Here is an 18286-nt window from a genome sequence, read left to right on the forward strand (position 1 = left end):
CCCCAACCAGGGACTTGGCCTGCAACCCAGGCATGTGCCCCAACCAAGAATCAAATGGCAACTTCCAGCTTTGCCGGACAATGCCCAACCAACTGAGCCACACTGGTCAAGGCAAAAACATCTAAATCCTTTAAATAATCATGCATAAACTTCAATATTCCATCCAGGTGGCAACTTTTAAGCCAAGATGCAGTTTTGCTATGGCTTTCCTAAACATTTTGCTTTAAAACCAGGCTCTTGGAGGTCCTGAAAGTGTGATGGCAAGTAACTATTAGGAGAGAGCGAGAGAACTGGATCTGTCTGTGATTCAGTGAGGCATCACTGAAGAGGAAACACACATAATGAATAGGTGGCAGTAGTGTTCAGCAGTGTTTGGTAAAAGTTACAGAGCTGTCTTCTGTCATTACCCTCCAAAGAGAATAATGAGCATCTTTAGGGTTAGAAGAACCTTATCGGCCAGGTGAGGACAAAGTAATAGCAAAGAAAAATACTGAATATATAAAAATTATTTCAAGATGGATCATAGGTCTAAACTTGAAACATGCCATAAAGATTCTAGAAGAAAACACAGATCTTCACGACCATGAAGTAGGCAAAGATGTGCTGTACAGGACACACGACACTAAAGATGAAAAAAAATTTCAGTTCATCTAAATCCACCATTAAGAAAATGAGTAAACAAAAAGGCAGGCAAAAAAGAAGAAAAAATATTTTAAAAAATGGGTAGACAAGCTACAGACTGGAAAAAATATTCACAATACACACATCTGACAACAGACTTATATCCAGAATATATAAAGAGTTCTACAAACCAACAATAAAAAGATAAATAATCCAGTAAAAAAAGTAGTAAAATACCTGAAGAAACACTTTTAAGATCACTGAATGGCCAATAAACACATGGAAAGGTGACTTATCTTTATTCGCCAGGGAAATGGAAATTAAAAACCAGAATGAAATACCACTTCAACCCCTACTAAAAAGGCTAAAATGAAAAGACTAATAATATCTTATATTGGCAAATTTGTGGAGCAACTGGAACTGTCACATATTGTTGTTGAGAATATAAAGTGGTACACCTACTCTAAGGAACTGTTTGGCAATTTCTTATAAAGTTAAACATGAACCATGAACCAGCAATTCCACTCTTAAATATTTACCCAAGAGAAATAAAAACATATATTCACACATACACAAAAGAAAACTAAATTCAAGATTGCTTATAGCAGTCTTATTCATAGCATTTAGAAACTGAAAACAATCCAAATGTCTATCAAAAGAAATTATGGTATGCTTGTATAGCACTTGTGTAATCAGCTTAAAAAAGAATCAACTACTGCTACATGTAACAACCATGAATTTCAAAGATATGATATTAACGGAAAGAAGCCTTATACAAAGGAGTACCTACTGTATGATTCCATTCCTATAAATTTCCAGGACAGACAAAAACAATTTATGGTGAATGAAATCAGAAAAGTAAGGACGGGAAAGGAATTGACTGGGAAGGGCAATGAGGGAAACGTCTGAGGGTGATGGAAATGTTGTAGAGCTTGGGTAGTGGTTACACAGATATATACAATTGTCAAAACTCACTGAACTGAATACCTAAGAACATATTATTATATGTTAATTATACTTCAATTTTTAAAAAGGTTAACAGGAATCAGAATTAATCAAAGTGATAGATAGTTAAGTGATCCAGTATAAAAAAATTGGACAACTAAATTTTTTAAAGTGTGAGTCAATTAATTTATTAATTATATCCTCACCCAAGGACACTTTTTCATTGCCTTTAGAGAGAGAGGAAAGGAGAGAAAGAAGCATCAGTCTGAAAGAGCAACATCAGTTGCCTGCCTCCCATACGTGCCCAGCCTGGGAATTGTACGCACATGGACTGGTGATCCAACCACCCGCAACGTAGGTACATGCCCCAACTGGGAATTAAACCACAACCTTTCAGTTATGGGACCACGCTCCAACCAACTTAGCCATACTGTCCAGGGCTGTGAAATATTTTTAATATGCTAAAAATGTAGTGTACAATATAACGAACATTCATGTACCCAACTTCATCAGTCTTAACACTGTCATACTTGTTCAGTTTTGTTTCCTAACAAAAAGCCCCTCTGAACCTCTCCCTGATTCCATTCATCTTCCTGCCCTAGCAATCATCATATACTGAATCATATACTGAATCATGTACCACAAATTTGCTGTTTTTCTTATATTTCAACTCTATGGACCTAAAAAATAAATTGTATTGCAAGAACATTTTTTAATGTAAATATAAAAAGGGCATATGTTAAATGCCCTTTTTATATTTAAGATTCAGTGCTTCATAATTCCATTCTTCTTTCATTTAACAAATACACACAATACCCGTCATGTGACTGGCACTTTGCTAGGTGCCAAGAACACAGTACAGAGGAGCAGAATGCTAACATAAAAATAATTTCATGCTAGTGTGCTAATGCTAAGTGAGATATATATTAATTTCTTTGCAAAAGAAACTGATTCCCCACCTTATCAAAATATTCTAGCATCTAAATTCCTAAATCACCAAGTAAACTGCTTAACAGTAGCCAACACAAATAAATATAATATTTAAGCAAATAATTTCCACATTTCTCCTGCTTTTTCACACTACAAAGGACAAAGAAGGGATTATTTGGCATCTGAGTCGTAGGCTTTGACCTTTCTTTGCAATATTCATTAAGAGAGTCTTGCCCTCATTCACTAAAGAACAATAAAGAAACCTCGAGTTACAAAATAACTAGGGACAAAATTAATTGCAATCTAGATGGCTCAATATTCCTCTCTTCTCTAAGTGATTCTTTTCCATTTGAAGAAAAGGATCATTTAAAAAGCTTCCTGTTTTTAGTTATAGTTATTAGTTACTAGTTATAATAAAAGACAGAAGAGCAAAAGCTGACTTATCTGCAAATCTGTAACATTAAAATCTCTTATCTAGCACTTCTGTGCATCTCTATCACAACAGTGAAGTTCACAATAAAGTATTAAAAATCCTGAGGTTCCATGGGAAGATCATAGATTGATTCAATTATATTTAAAATATTTTTAGTATTAAAAATAATTTGTATTCTAATTCTCTGACAATGCATGTATTCGTACACAGTCAATTTATATTAACTACAATTCTTCCCTCTCTGATTATCTCATATCTAGAATTATAAAATATGAGAACTGGAAGTCATCAAGGCTTGTAATGCTGAAATTATTTTTTCTAAGGTCACATTAAGAGCTAAAAGCTGTCAGATATGCTTTGCTATATTTTTTCCAAAGTATCTTGTTCTCTCATGCTTCATGAGAGAACATTTCATTTTTGGTACCAGAAGACTCAAGTAGTTTCCGTAACTACATTCTGAGGGTTAGACATGCCTTAATAAGCCTAGATTCCTTTTGAGACCCAAGCACAGAGGAAGTAGGAGGAAATATGCGAAATAAAGAGAATAGTGGGAGTAAACCTGTAGGTGATTGAGGAATAAGAGAGAACTAAATTTTCTTTCTCTCAACCACAATCTTTTTAGAGAGAAGCAGAGGAAAATCATGCAGGGAGAACATGTTGTTGTCAAAATTTGTATGTGAAATATACAAATATGGCTGTTTGATACTACCTACTACACCTGGCTGCTAAAAACCAGCATGGCACCATTTAAAATTATGTCATTTATTTTCCAGTATAAATTATTAATATTAGTCTTGTGAGTACTGTCATTATTCTGTATCCTAAAATGAAATTAACAAGTACAAAAATCAACTCTATGTCACTGTAAGTGACAATATTCAATATTAAAACATCTATAGTGCCCAGGCTGGTGTGGCTTAGTGGATTGAGTGCTGGTCTGCAAACCAACGGAATGCTGGTTCCATTCCCAGTCAGGGCAGATGCCTGGGTTGCAGGCCAGGTCCCCAGTTGGAGGTGCATGAGAGGCAACCACACATTAATGTTTTTCTCTCTTCTCTTTCTCCCTGTTTTCCCCTCTGTCTAAAAATAAATAAAATCTTAAAAAAAAAAAAAACTATCTACAATGAACAATGATTTTCAGAAATTCACTTTAGCTTTTTTGTTTTTCTGCAGAATTTTTATTTTCCTACAGCTAGCTTAATTTTTTCAATTACTTTTACTTTATGTTCATTGTAAAAATAAATGCAGTTTTATTCCAGAATGTAATTCGTAATCTTTGAAGACATTAGTACAGAGGATTTATTCTTAATACTCTAAAATATAGTATCAATTACTAGTGATTTAAAACATTTACATTGTCCATATTGCCATGAAAATAGCTAATAATCTGAATATCTTTCGTGGCCAACAATTACAGCAGAATAAGGAGGCCAATCCAAGACACTTAGTGTTCAATGAAACAGACTGTGTTTCATTTGGACATATACTTTTTTGTAAAGGTAAATACAGTTTGGAGAATGTTATTTTGCTAAAATTGATGTTTTCTAAAAGTGAAATAACATATTAATAAATTAAAAATGGAAGAGCTAACGAAAAAATGTTTGGCTAGAATAATTACAAAAGAAATTTTGATTTGGCATTACAAAGCAGCAGATAATGAACAAAACGGTTAAAAGATTATCTAAGAAGTCACTTGTATCATTTTTACTAATAAAACATTAAAATTATTAAAGTCAGTGCACCAGAGTCTTGAAAATCAACTACTCTGTCAAAACTACTCTGTATTAGCTGGAGTCTGAGCATCACTTGCTTGTTCCCATCTCTGCCCTTTGGACATGCCATTCCCCTCACACAGAATACCTCCACCTTCCGGACCTCCCATCTCCAGTCCTCGTCCTGCCTTTCTTTCACCTGACCCAAAACATATCCCTAACATTAGGTGATTCTTTATTCCAAGATCTTTCAGCATTTGTCTTATCACTTTTAATGTATGAAAAAATTTGGATTAATTTATGCAGTTCATTAACATTTATAAACTCATTCTGGGTACTTAAAAATACAGAGTGCCCAGCCGAGTGTGGGTACTCAGTATGAATTGATTAATCACGTACAGCTATCTATTTGTGCCCAGCATGAAAAAATCAGAAACAAAAAAACTGGGAGACATTAACGATAACCTCCAGACAGCAGCGACAACAAAGAATCCAGAGCACGATTTCCTGTACATTAAGCCAATCATAACAATAAATCCTGTTGGTCTTTAGACTTGCTCGTTTCTTAACCTAAACTGATCCATCAGAGAAGCAATCTGTTATAATGGTTAATACCAAGAACTGTGGACTCTGACAAATCTGAGTAACACCCTACCTTCACCATCCAAGTGCTGTCACCTTGGGTGAGTTACTGAATCTCTCCAGACCTCAATTTCTTCATATTTAAAATAGGTATGATGCTACCTGCTGCACGGGTGATAGCTGTGATAATATATGTAAATAGCTTAGCAGAGTACCCAATAATATTATTTATTTCTATTGTCCTAATTTTTTAAATTTATAATTTAGCTATCAAAATATTTTAAGCTCTATAGCTTCACCATCTGCATTGTTGTAATGGACATAAGTCTGCCTAGCCACTACTACCCCATTCCACATTTCAGTGTGGTGAGCCAGCCAATTTCAACATACCAGCAACGGACAAGCGACAGAGACTCAGCTCATAGTGTCCAAAATCTTGGAAATAATTATAGGCTGAAGGGGTAGACAAAGCAGTGCTACTCAGGAGTCCTTCCCAGAAACTGATATGTGAGTGCCAGAAGACTTTTTTTTTTTTTCCTTTTCTTTTAACAGGGTTACTAAGTTAGGGCAGTATATTCCCAGAACTGCAGGCACCATCTAAGCTGACTATATAGAATTAGACTCTCCACAGCAGGAGGTGTCGCAGCCAAGATAATTTGAGCCTTTGGATCCCTGTGGACCTAAACCTAGATCCACCCCCACTCTTAGGAGTTATATGAGGCAATACATCCCACTTCTGCTTAGCCTCATTTGGGTTTCTGCAACCAAAATAATTCTCACTAAAAAAATTGTGTATGTCTATTTTGATAGACAATGATTTTTCCATCTCAATCTAACTTCAAGGTCTATCCCTGAGCTCTATATATTTTTATTGTCCTAGTTATAAAATGATAATCATAATACATAATTGCAAAGTTGCTCGAAATTCACATGAAAGTAATGTTCAAAATGTGCTAAAATAAATACTAGGAATAATTTATTATTCACTTTGGGGTGTCAAGAGTTTTTGAAGTGCTCCAGCTAGTTAACCTGTATTCTCTTTGCTTTCCCTTTAAAGTTGTCTATAAAGTTTCTAAATCGATTAATATGGAAGTTTCTCATTTAATCTGATTTTAGAACATCGTAGTGGACATATGTTGTTTATGTCTGCCTAGTATCCATTTCTCCTAATTCTGGTAACATTACTTTGATTACCCTTTGAGAAACCCCCACTTTCAGTGCATGTGGAACCAGGAGAAGTTGTCCTATTCCCTGGCTCCAAGGTAAGTACCTGATCTAAGCCTGGCCCATCTGAACATCCCATACGCCTTGCCACATGACTGCAACATAGTTGAGTGAGGTCCAGATTTCTGGCAGAACAACTAGGAAAGATATTACAAAGACATTAGTTTTCTTCATATTAATTTATGAATTTAGGACAATTTTAATAAAAATCCCTCCTGGCTGGTGCAGCTCAGTGGATTGAGCGCAGACTGAAAACCAAAGGGTCGCTGGTTCAATTCCCAGTCAGGGCACATGCCTGGGTTGCAGGCCAGGTCCCCAGTGGGGGCCATGTGAGAGGCAACCACACACTGATATTTCTCTCTCTCTTTCTCCCTCCCTTCCCCTCTCTAAAAATAGATAAATAAAATCTTTAAAGAGCCCTGGCTGGTGTGGCTCAGTGGACTGAGTGTAGGCCTGTGATCCGAAAGGTCACCAATTCGATTCCCAGTCAGGGCATGCGCCTGGGTTGCGGGCTGGATCCTCAGCTGGGGACATGTGAGAGGCAACCGACTGATGTATCTCTTGAACATCGCTGTTTCTCTCCCTCTCTTTCTTCTTCCCTTCCCCTCTCTCTAAAAATAAATAAATAAAATCTTAAAAAAAAATCCCTAAGGGTTTTTTAAAAGAATGATAAAATCATTCCAAATCTTAGCTGAAGAAATAAGTAATTATACCACTGTGCAATTATTTACTGTTATTTTTCAAATTTTTCTTGACTGGTATAGTCCACTTGAATCCTCACATATTAAATGTTAAAGGTACAACATACAGTGTGGTATGTTATAAAAACACTCAAATAGAACGCAATAGAAAATCCAGAATCAGATCACAAAAATGTAAAAAAGTAAGTGTATAAATAAAGGTACATTTCAAATCAATCAGGGAAGGACAGGTCATTCCGATGGTGGCAGATAGGTAGCACGGGTTTTGTACCTCACCACAGCACACTCATTGCAGACATTGCTAACTAACTAGCATGCTTTCCTGCTGAACCCAGATATGGCTTTGGAATCTCCTCACATGGCATTCCAGGCAGCCTCATCCATCTAACAGACAGTGCATGCAAGAGGATTATTTGACAAGTAATGGTGAGACAATCAGCTAACTATTTGAGAAAATAAATAAAGTTACATGCCTGCTGCACACCACATGCCAAAATAAATTCTACATAAAGAGTTAAATGTAAAAAAAAAAAAAACCCAAACCCATAAAAGGAGTAGAACAAAGCTGTTGTAAAAGATAATCTCAAAGAGAAACAGAAGTCCTGAGCTGAGATATGAGAGGAGGGAGTGGTGGTCCTCAGCACTGCCCTGGTTCCTGACATTTCTGAGGCCTGCCTGCTCAGCTTTTTCTGGGGTTCTGAGACCTGTCTGCATCCTTATAATATACCCATCCCTTTATTTTAACTAGCTGGAATAGTTTTCTGTGCTTTGAAACCAAAAAGAGCCTTGAATAAGGAATGTGTACTATCATTTTTTGTTGTTAGTCAATCAACTCATTTCACTTACAATCAATCTATCTATAATTTGTCTGAGTCTCTTTTAACGAAAAATCAACGCTTCCCATTTTCCAAGTGTGAGGTATAACATTTTACACAGACAGATAACTAAATGGAAAGATACACGACTCAACTTTATTATCTCTCCCATTAAGTTTACTTCCCATAAAGCATTTTAAATAATTTGCAAATTCAAAAACAAGAGGGTCAGAAGACAGTAGAAAGAAAAAACGTTGCAGAAAAGCCAAAGGAATTTTTAAAGAAATCTGCACTTCACATATTCTTACCTCGTTACACGTCAAGGCATTCTAGCAATGTCTTGGGAGCTGGGTTACAGAAATGAAACCAAATTTGAGTTTTGTAACTATGTTACTCTTCCCAAAAGGCAAACTATTGGCACCATAATCACTGGCACTTTGTTCATATACAAAATTATTTCATGAGTTTTGTTTTTAAACTGAACTTGATAAAGAAATTAGTGTATTTTCCTTAGAACAGCACAAAGTAACTAAATCAACTATATTTCTCTAGACATAAAATTTTAAATTCACATGAACACATCATAATTTCTCCAGAGGAAGCCAAAAGCTCATTTCCCTAAGCTAGGGGGAAAAAAACAAAACAAAACAAAAAAAACCCTTTAAGGAATAATATGTCCTTATGCTTTGTAACTCTATGTAATGTTTATAGATTAAAATTTTTCCTCTCAGTCCCCACAGCCACAGTTACATTGCTTAAGTGCTTTATAACAAAGCTGAATGGTATAAGCTTAACACCCTCCCGATTATACCATCCCCCGCCCCCCCACTGGTAACAACTAATCTTCTACTGTCCCGAGATAGAAATCTCAAGGCTAAATCATCATACCCAGCCTGCCCCCACATCCTGTCATTTAAAACAGTGGCTCTCAATTTTCCAGCCCCATGTCTCTGAGGGATCCAAGGCCTGTGCTAGTAACAGGGGTTCACTGCCAGAGATTCTCTCCAAGTTTCAAATCTTTGGGTGCACAGGTAGTCAGAGGAGGCTGTCTGGGTGGGGAAAGGTCCCTGGTGGATTCTGCTGTCCCTTGGCAAGAATCGCCTACCTTAAAATGTTTCTTGAATCTTTCTCTATATCCCCAGTGCCACTGCCACTACCCCTTTCAAGGTTATCACGTCTGGTTTGACTGCATTTTCCTACAACAGCTGTAGCACTCCTACCTTTGGTCTCTCCTCCTTGCATTGCATTCGATGCATGCACTGCTGCCAACCCAAAATTCTGTTCCCATCATGTCACTTCCTGGCTTAAAAGTGGATTGCATCAGTTCCCCACCCTTTCTATCTCTTCAACCTCTCCCCTTCTCTGTTGGCCTCCTCTCCTTGCTGTACAAGTATGTCTCAATTCTTTCCCATTTAAAACAAAACAAAACAAAATAAAAAACAAACCACCACAGAAATAAAACCTTCTTTAGACATTTCATTCAACTCCACTTACCATCTTTGCTTCTTTTATTTTTCTGAGAAGCTTTTAAAAAGTGCAGTCTACTCACTGCCTTCTGCTCCTGTGACTAGAAACTGCTCCTATGAGAACTCTAACAACCTTTTTCTCTGATTCCGAGTCCAAGGGACTCCTTCCTTGTCCTTGACTTTCTTGGCTTCTGTGTAGCATCTGAAGATGCTTATCACCCCATCTTTTGAAACTCCTGATCCCCTGACCTCCACTACACCAGTTTCTTCAGACTTGCTCTCTACCTCCTGGACCGTCTCCTTCTGGTTTCTTCTTCCTCCACTCTCACTTTAAATGAGGGGTTCTGCAGGGTTCCATCCTGGTTCGATTTTTTTTTAATTTGCACTCTCTTGGTTACATTCACGCACAGCCTCAATTACCACCTCTGCCCTGACATCTCGAACCTTCAGCTCAGTTTTGATATTTCTCTTGACTACAGACCTGTACTTCAAACCAGCTACTGGCCTTTTGCACCAGAATGTCACAAAGGTAACTCAAATTTAACAAGTCCCAAATCAAGCATTTTTTTATCTTTATTCAAAAAACTAGTTCTTCCTCCATCCATTCTGGTTTCATAGCTTTCCAGTTTCCCGAGCCAGGTACACAGGAGTTACCCTCCACTCCTCTCTCCCTCTGCCCCCACACTGATCACTTACACCTGTTGTTTCCATCTTTAATGTTTTTCAGTTTCATACTGTCCTTCTAGTCTCTTAACTGTTTTCCCTTACCTCATGTCTTGAGCTTTCCACATTGCTTCTGCCACTTTGAACTTCTAAGAGATCAGTCCCTCATTTAAAGGACTTTCTCATTTAAAGCACTTTAAAGCCTGAGTGGCTTCCCTGGCCTAAAGCTTTTAACAGTTCATACCTATCAGTAAAAATCTGGGTCTACACCCTCAATCTATGAATATTCATCATCAATGAACATAATGTATATTATAAAACATAAAATATAGAAATCAAAAAATAAGATAAATATGAAATAAATATACAAATATATCCCCGATGAAGTCATACTATCATTAGCTACTATATGACTCAAAGTACAATATTCTCAGGGTGAAGTTCATTATTTTTTTTTCATTATTAATAGTAATGTGCTAATCCATATTTCACATCGTCTGCTTGGCAATTTCACTTTTTAGGCTGACCTGTTTATTTACCTTAAAAATTTTTTTTTATTTATTGATTTTTAGAGAGAGAGAGAAACATCAATTTGTTGTTCTACTTGTTTATGCATTCACTGGTGGATTTTCTTCTGTGCTCTGACCAAGCATCAAACCCACAAACTTGGAACACTGGGATGAACCTCTAACCAACTGAACTACCCAGGCAGGGCTAGTCTGACCTTTTGACAGATATGATTACCTTGAAATGTGAGAAAGAGCTCCTAGTAGGAGAAACATCAGTTCTATCTTATTATTGTTTGTTTTGTTAGAATTATCTTCAGTCTGTGGCTTCTTTGTGCAAATCTCTAAGCCACTTTTGTTATTGTTTGTTCAGTGAAGACTGAGTTAAAAGCAGATAATACAAAGTAAATCTGCTCCAATTAGACTCAAGTAAACTGCAGTGAGTTGCAATGTGATAACAGCAGACAAATTAGTATAGTCACCACTCAGTTCCTCTGCTTTGTGAGGTTTCTACTCTTCCCTTAAGACATCACCTTGTATGTTGAATGTATCATGGCACCGTCTCATAAGACTGAGAGAGCCAGTGTCATCTATATATTAAATATTAATAAAACTCAAGATCTTTTATCAGGTTGAAAAGTAAATACAGAGTGGGGCAAAAGTAGATTTACAGTTGTTTATATGGAAAATAATACATTAATAAATAACAATACAAGAATAAACTGTGTTTTTCGTACTCAAAACTGGAAACCTACTTCTGCCCCACCCTGTATAAACTGCAGTTAGAGACCACTGCTTAGCACTACACACAGGCCCCTTGATGATCTGCCTCTGCCCACCGCTGCCTGGTCTCCACGTGCACACTTCCCATACCACACCATGCTGTATTTCTCTCAACACATCAGATATTTTCTTATCACTTTCTTATCTTTGACATGCTGTCTCCTTTGAGCTTCTTTCTACCTCTGCTTCCTGGGTACCACGTTCTTATCTCCTTCAACCCACTTATCAAAACCTGCTGTAAGTGTTTCCTTACTAGCCTAAAGGGTAGGAATTACTCCCAATTTTGAATTTCTAGCATTTACCATAATACCTTGTTTGCAATAGGCACTTAATAAATGTTGACTGACAAAATGAAAAAGGTGCAAATTCCTCTGGCTGGCTTTCAAGGCCTTGCATAATCTGGCTCCAATTTATCTACCCAGCTTTATTTCCTTTCCCCAAGTCCATTCCAGTTTTCCTCGCTTCCTATCACATGTCATGCTCATTTTGGGTTTTGCTCAGGTTACCCCCTCCACTTGGGCGGCCTTCCATATAAAGAAGCAACCTGTCCTCCACATCTCTGATCAAATTATCCTTTCCCCAAGAAGTCATACTCAACTCTTCTGTCTCCCAACTGATCATCAGTCCCTTCAGAGAGCTCTTGAACAAGAGTGAGTACCCACACATTTAGTGGTTACTCTCTATGTGGTATATTTCTCTGTCCAATTTCAGTCTAAGTCTTCAGATGCCAGGGACCACCTTAAATTTCTTCTGCACATTGATCTCTTAACAACACATTGCAACATGATGACGTGTAAGAGATACTAAAGGATCTGACTGGTTGTAGTAGCGTGGTACAGGGAGAAAGCGCTGCACTGGGTTTAGTCCAAATTCCACCACTAATTAGTTAGATGACCTTGAACATGCCACTAACCTCTCCGGTCATTAACTTCTCATCTGGAAGATGAGACTTTACAACTTTTGAAATTCCAGGTAAGATTTTTTCCCTCTTGTCCGAAGGAAACATTATTTTTTTTCCTTTAAAAATCAAAAGAAATCCTGAGACCTTTGGTAACTCACTTAACTTTAATGAACTTCAGTGCAATCATCTACAAAACAAAGATAAAACAGCCCACCACATCAAAGGACTGTGTAAAGGTCAGATAAGAAGATACAGATAAAAATGCACAAATAATTTTTAAACCCTGATAAAAATGCAAGGCATAGTTGGTGGGAAATGTAAGCAAGTGTCATTATTTATCGTTCAGTGAGGACAGCGTGCTCACCTAGCCAGGGAGAGAGGACTCCTGAATGACCACTGTTCTATAGTCACAGGCTGTACCTCATCTCTTGTGTACAAAGACACACATGTGATCACAAAGTAAAATAACTTTTTTATCCCAGGAGGACTACACAACACAGAGATCTAAATTTACGCCTGGTTATCGTTTCTAAAATGTCCTTAAAATTTTCATAACCACTCTATATTAAAATCAATAAGCTTCTCACATTTTGATAATAATTTAAAGGGCATAATTTAGCATGAGGGGAGTCTATAAAAAAGAATCTGATTACAAAGACATAACTTCTCATAAAAACATGTCTAATCATTAAATGAAACATAAAAAGGCTAAACAACAAAAACAACAACAAAAAAAACACAAAAACACAAATGTCCTGACAATTTAGTTGTTCTTTGAGAGACAGATTAATGAATATACACACAAGGCCTCAATGAAAATGTAAAATGTTTTCCGCAGGAGACTCTCAACTTGTCCAACATAAAATGAAGAAAGTGGCAGTGCAGGAATCTAAACTAGCTTCTTTAATTTAGCAGCATAATAGTATCAGCAGTATTTGTCACATGTGCCCTAAAATACACAACAAGTCATATTATATGACACTCAAAATCTCAAACCATTCTGTATACAAAAATTATTTTCAATTCTGAAGTTAAATTTCATGTCAATCCACATCCTCTACACACTCAGCCATTTTCTTTTCAGTAGATGAGACAGTAATATTTTAAGAACCATATTTAGGCAATAAAAGATCTTTTCAACAATACTGCAATGAGAATTGCTTTAAAAATATTGATCTTTTCTCAAATATCAAACCTTAAACTGGATACTTTACACTGTCTTCCTTAACCTTCTCTGGAACACCTTTTGATATGTAGTGTAATTCACATTTATTTAATTAATTTTATAGCCCTGAAAGTGTAAGTTCTAGAAGCTTTCTGGATAGACCCTATTTCTAGCAAATGGGATATGGTAAATTCAATATACAATATCTGATAGGTAAGTAGTCACCCTTTATGCTTACAATCTGCATATCTCTGCATATCTCTGCTAAGAGTCACTAGCCAAAACCACAAGTACACAGTTAATAGCAGGTTTTTAAGCTGAGTAGTAAATGTGAAGGAAGAGGAAAAATCAGAGGTATGAGAAACTAAATGCAAAATTCAAGGATAAAAAAGGTGGCCTAGACCAGAGATTATGGGAAAAACAGGAAAACAAGACTAGAAAAAAAGGTGTTTGCATCCAAGAAATGCAAACTCATTCTTAGCTTGTTCGCCTAAAATAATATCAGCAATATATTTAGATATTAAGATGATTCTTAATCTTATTATATATTTCTTTTCAAGTAAAATGAAGCTTTTGGATTTTTAAACACTGTTATCTTGGCTATTCTGAGACTAGCCAACTCAAGGCACTCCTTCCCTACTTTTCTCATTTAGACTTTGTATTTTATTGTTGCTTTTGTTTACTGCTGTATGCCAGTCCCTAAAAAGTACCCAGCACATAAATTGTGAAGTGAACAACAACCTTTCAGGGAGTCATTATTACCATCCTGGTTTTGCAGATGAGGAACTAAGGTTTAGAAAGGTTAAATAACTTGCCTAGGGGTTACACCACTAGCCAGAAACAAACCCATGTCTGTCTGACCACAAAGTCGTCATTTGTACTCTACCCTCACTGGGCAGAATACCTTCTTACTGTCTCTTACTGTGTCTTTACTGGTAGCAGCTTTCTCTTTAGGAGAAGGCTCAATTCAAGCTTCAGCTTCGCCATCAACCTTTTTCTAGGCATCCTCAACCTCTGACACCCACTATGATCTTCTGTAGATCTCTCCTTCCTTTGTGCTGTGTCCTCTCAGAGGTCTATTATTACAGCCCTTCGCTGCACTTATTTTGTATCTCAACTTCAAACTTCCCAGGGGGCAGAAGTTAGGTGTATTCGAATGCCTCTGGCACATGGCAGAGCTGAATAAATGTTGAATGTGTGAATGAATAATCCCTACAAATCCAGGAGATAAAACAGGAACTCTTTAGTTCAGCTCCCTAACCACAGGCAACGAGAGACTGCAGCTTTCCTTTGCTTGGGGGTGGCAAGGGCATGCCTGAAATTCCCTGCCCACTCCGCAAAAGAGCATCTCTGTGGTATGTTAAGGCAGTTTTTCAAGTTTTGAGACATCTAATGAAAGGACAATACAGTTCCAAAACTTTAAAAGCTAAACATATTCAATAAAATCTATCTTCTAAAAGTGGCCTACCTGGATGGGACACCAGCTCTCAATTTTAAATAGTCTGACTAGATCAATTAAATCACTACTCTCAGTGATTTTTGCTTATCCTAAGTAATTTTATTTTTATATCCCTTGGTTGTAAAGTGTAATTTTATACACCCCCCACCCCACATTAGGACAAAAACTGCTTGTCTTTTACAAAATGGGAAAGTAAAGTTGAACCTGTGTCTGTTAGGTAAAAAGGCACTCAGTAAATGTTATTATGCCACCGTTTGTAAACCTTCTAAAAGCACATGCGGCCAATTTTAAACTAATGAAAACACTTACTAGATGATTTTCATTTAGTTGGTATGAATACCAGGTTCAAATTATATTTAAACTAAAACTGAGTTTTAAAAAAGGATGGTGTAAGGACTTGAAATGTCTGCCTATCACCACTGAGTACTACATAAATACTACATTCAATATCGGAGCTTTAAGAATTTATAACCAAATGCTTAGGCCACTTTCAAGGTACATGGTCTAAGCAACAATTTTTTATATGCACATCACCCAAGCCACAATATATAATTTTACTCTTTTTATTGACAGTAATTTCTTTTTTATTTATTGGGGTGACATTGGTTAATACAAGTATATAGGTTTCACGTGTACAATTCTATGATACATCATCTGTATACTGCATTGTGTGCCCACCATCCAAAGTCAAATCTTCTGTGACCGTATATTTCACCCCCTTTACTCTTTACTACCCCCACCTCCCCTTCCCTCTGGTAACCACCATACTGTTGTCTGTGTCTAGGAGCCTTTGTTTGCTTTTCTTGTTTGTTCATTTGTTGCTTTATTAACACTAATTTCTAAGCACTGTCTAGCCCCACCTATGAATGAGATATATATAAGATTTATAAATAGGATATTATAAAGGTGGAACACTGGAATTTCACAATTGGAGCACATTAAACCATGTACTTGCAAACTAATATTTTTCCAAATATTTACCAGCAATGTTGAAAAAAGTGAAAATCACTTTGCCAAGCAGGAGTTCTGGTTTCTCACTTTGAGAACTGGACACTTCCTACTCCCACTCCCCACCCCTTCCCCCTGTTCTACCTGTTTCAGGAATACCCTGAGTCATCTCTGCCTATGTCCATCACATTCTTGGAGATGGGGCTCAAGATTTAGCTCCTTGAAAAAGTTCTCCATGACTAATCCTGATTTTCACTAACTACTGTACTCCCTAACTTGGCAGTCCCTTGGCATTTATATACAGTTTGCACTACACAATCAATAGCTTGTAAGTTTTGCATTTTCCTAACACTTCAGGTAGAGATCAAATAGAGACACATCATCTTATATTCTCTTCTATAAAGCCAGCAATAAATGCTTCCTGAATGACTGAATCACCAGGAAAAAAGGCCAATCGCTCAAAAACTTCTGATCTAATTGGCTTTTCAGACCACATTTATAATACTCTATCACCTCCAAAATGCAAGAGTCCTTCAAGGAGATGAGATTTAGTTTTTCCTATTAGTCCTATAAATTCACCAAAAAAAGATCCAGACCACATATATACTTAAAATTATAATCCTGGCTATTCAAACATATCTTGAGATTTAACATTTCATACCTCTAAAAGCTTAAAGCCGTGCAGTACCACGCCTGTAGAATGGAAGGAAGCTGGCACCGGTCTCTTGCAAAAGGGGCAAAACTCTAGTTGGCTGTAAATGTTCAAACACGTGAGCCTCCACTGTTAAACAGGGCTCATTAACCACACAAACTTGCTGTTTCAGCTTTCTGGCTTCAAGGAAGTTCTATGATCTCTTTTGGTTATTGTCGAGAGCCAATGACGGGTTAAATTCCCATAAATTAACCGGCGTTTTGGCGGTTTGTCTAAGCATACCGCTGGCATCCCTGAGGATAATTTTTTTTTTTTAAACAGACCCGTCCGCCCTGAGAGCCAGAGGTGCGCGAAGAAAGCGCTAACCCGGCACTCCTCAGGAGGCAAACCGAGACCTCCAGAACTCGAGCCCTCTAAATTCTTAGTGTCAGCTTAGCGTGTATGGGCGGGGCTTCAAGCGCGGCTGCATTTTACTAAATCTCAACCGAGTCTTCCAGGGACTGCAAGCCCGCGACTGCCCAACTTTTCCTGCAAGGAGCATCAGTTTTTCCATAGTGAAAGCCTCAGCCCACCGGTCTCGGGGAGAGCTGGGCCACCAGCAGAGGGGTGACGAGGACTCGGAGGGGGAGGGAAGGGGTTCGCTCCGCAAAGGGGGCAGGGTGGCAGGAACAAAGTGAGCGTCGGCCCGCCGCCCGCCAGCCCCGCTCACCTTCCAACAGCACCTCCTTGCCCGCGCGCTTCAGCGCCTGCACGGCCTGGTCGTGGGTGGCCTGGCGCAGGTCGGTGCCGTTCACCGACAGGATGGCGTCGCCCAGCCGCAGTGCCCGGCTCTGGTCGGCCGCCAGCCCCGGGAAGATCTTGGAGATGAGGATCGGCATCCGGTTCTCGCGGCCGCCCTTGATGCTGATGCCCAGGCCGCCCGCCTCCTGCTTCACCACCCGCACCCGGCGCACGGGCGGCGACGCGCCAGCTTCGCCCGCCGGGCCCCTCGGCGGCACCGGCGGGCTCGGGGGGCCCAGGCCGCGGCTCGGGCTCCCGGGCAGCGAGTCACCGGCGCCGCCACCGTTCGGGAGGCCGTTGAAGGCGGTCGCCGCCGGCCCCAGAGCGGGCTCGGGCTCAGCCGCCGCGGCGTCACCGGTCAGGCTCAGGCTCTCCCCGCTCAGTTCGGCAACCACCCGGACCCAGCGCTCCCTCAGAAGCAGCTCCACCAGCCCCGCTTTGGTGGCCCGCGTCCACACCGCCATGGCTTGTCCCGCTCCCGCCGCCGCAGTCGCCGCAGCTACCCTCATTCCAGTCAGGCAGCCTCAGCGCTTCCCCCTTCCCGCCGGAGGGGGTGGGTCCGGTCCCGCCCCCTGTGGTTATTATTCATAAGAGGCCACGCCCACCCCGAAGGGGCGGGGATACGAGCCGTTTCCGGGAGGTGAAGTTGTAGCCGGCAGTCTAGTCCCCTTGCACCTCACCGGACGTTGGCAGTGTGGGCCTTATTGGGCCCCGTCGTCCTTCCTTTAGCCTCCGACAGACCCCCAGCTCCGCCCCCAACTCCTGACCACTACTGTGCAATTAACCTGAGCTGCCTGAGCACGGAAAGCAAAGCCAGCTCTGAGAAGTACTTTGCAAGCCTGCAAAACTGGGCTGCACGTTCATTCTTGCATTGATTGGTTCATTCCGTATTTACTGAGGGCTCCACTGGTGTGCTCCTTTTGAGGCCAGGAGATGAGCTGAATAAAACGTACCACAACTGAGAGCTAGTGGTCTAGTGGGGGAGGAAAACAGACCCAAC

The 18286-nt window shown here is 39.2% G+C and overlaps 1 protein-coding gene across 1 annotated transcript in view; it reads right to left on the reverse strand.

Moving 5' to 3' along the window:
• The window catches only part of SNTB2 (syntrophin beta 2), an 87490-nt gene extending 69668 nt beyond the window's left edge, over nt 1–17822 (reverse strand). The window contains exon 1 of the mRNA XM_045818496.1: nt 17216–17822. Coding sequence (XP_045674452.1) covers nt 17216–17795 — 580 coding nt within the window. The 5' untranslated portion in view covers nt 17796–17822. The remainder of the gene's footprint in view (nt 1–17215) is intronic.
• Between the last annotated feature and the right edge of the window lie 464 nt (nt 17823–18286).

The sequence above is a fragment of the Phyllostomus hastatus genome, unplaced genomic scaffold, assembly GCF_019186645.2.
Source record: "Phyllostomus hastatus isolate PE091 unplaced genomic scaffold, TTU_PhHast_1.1 phas_scaffold_345, whole genome shotgun sequence".
NCBI lineage: Eukaryota > Metazoa > Chordata > Mammalia > Chiroptera > Phyllostomidae > Phyllostomus > Phyllostomus hastatus.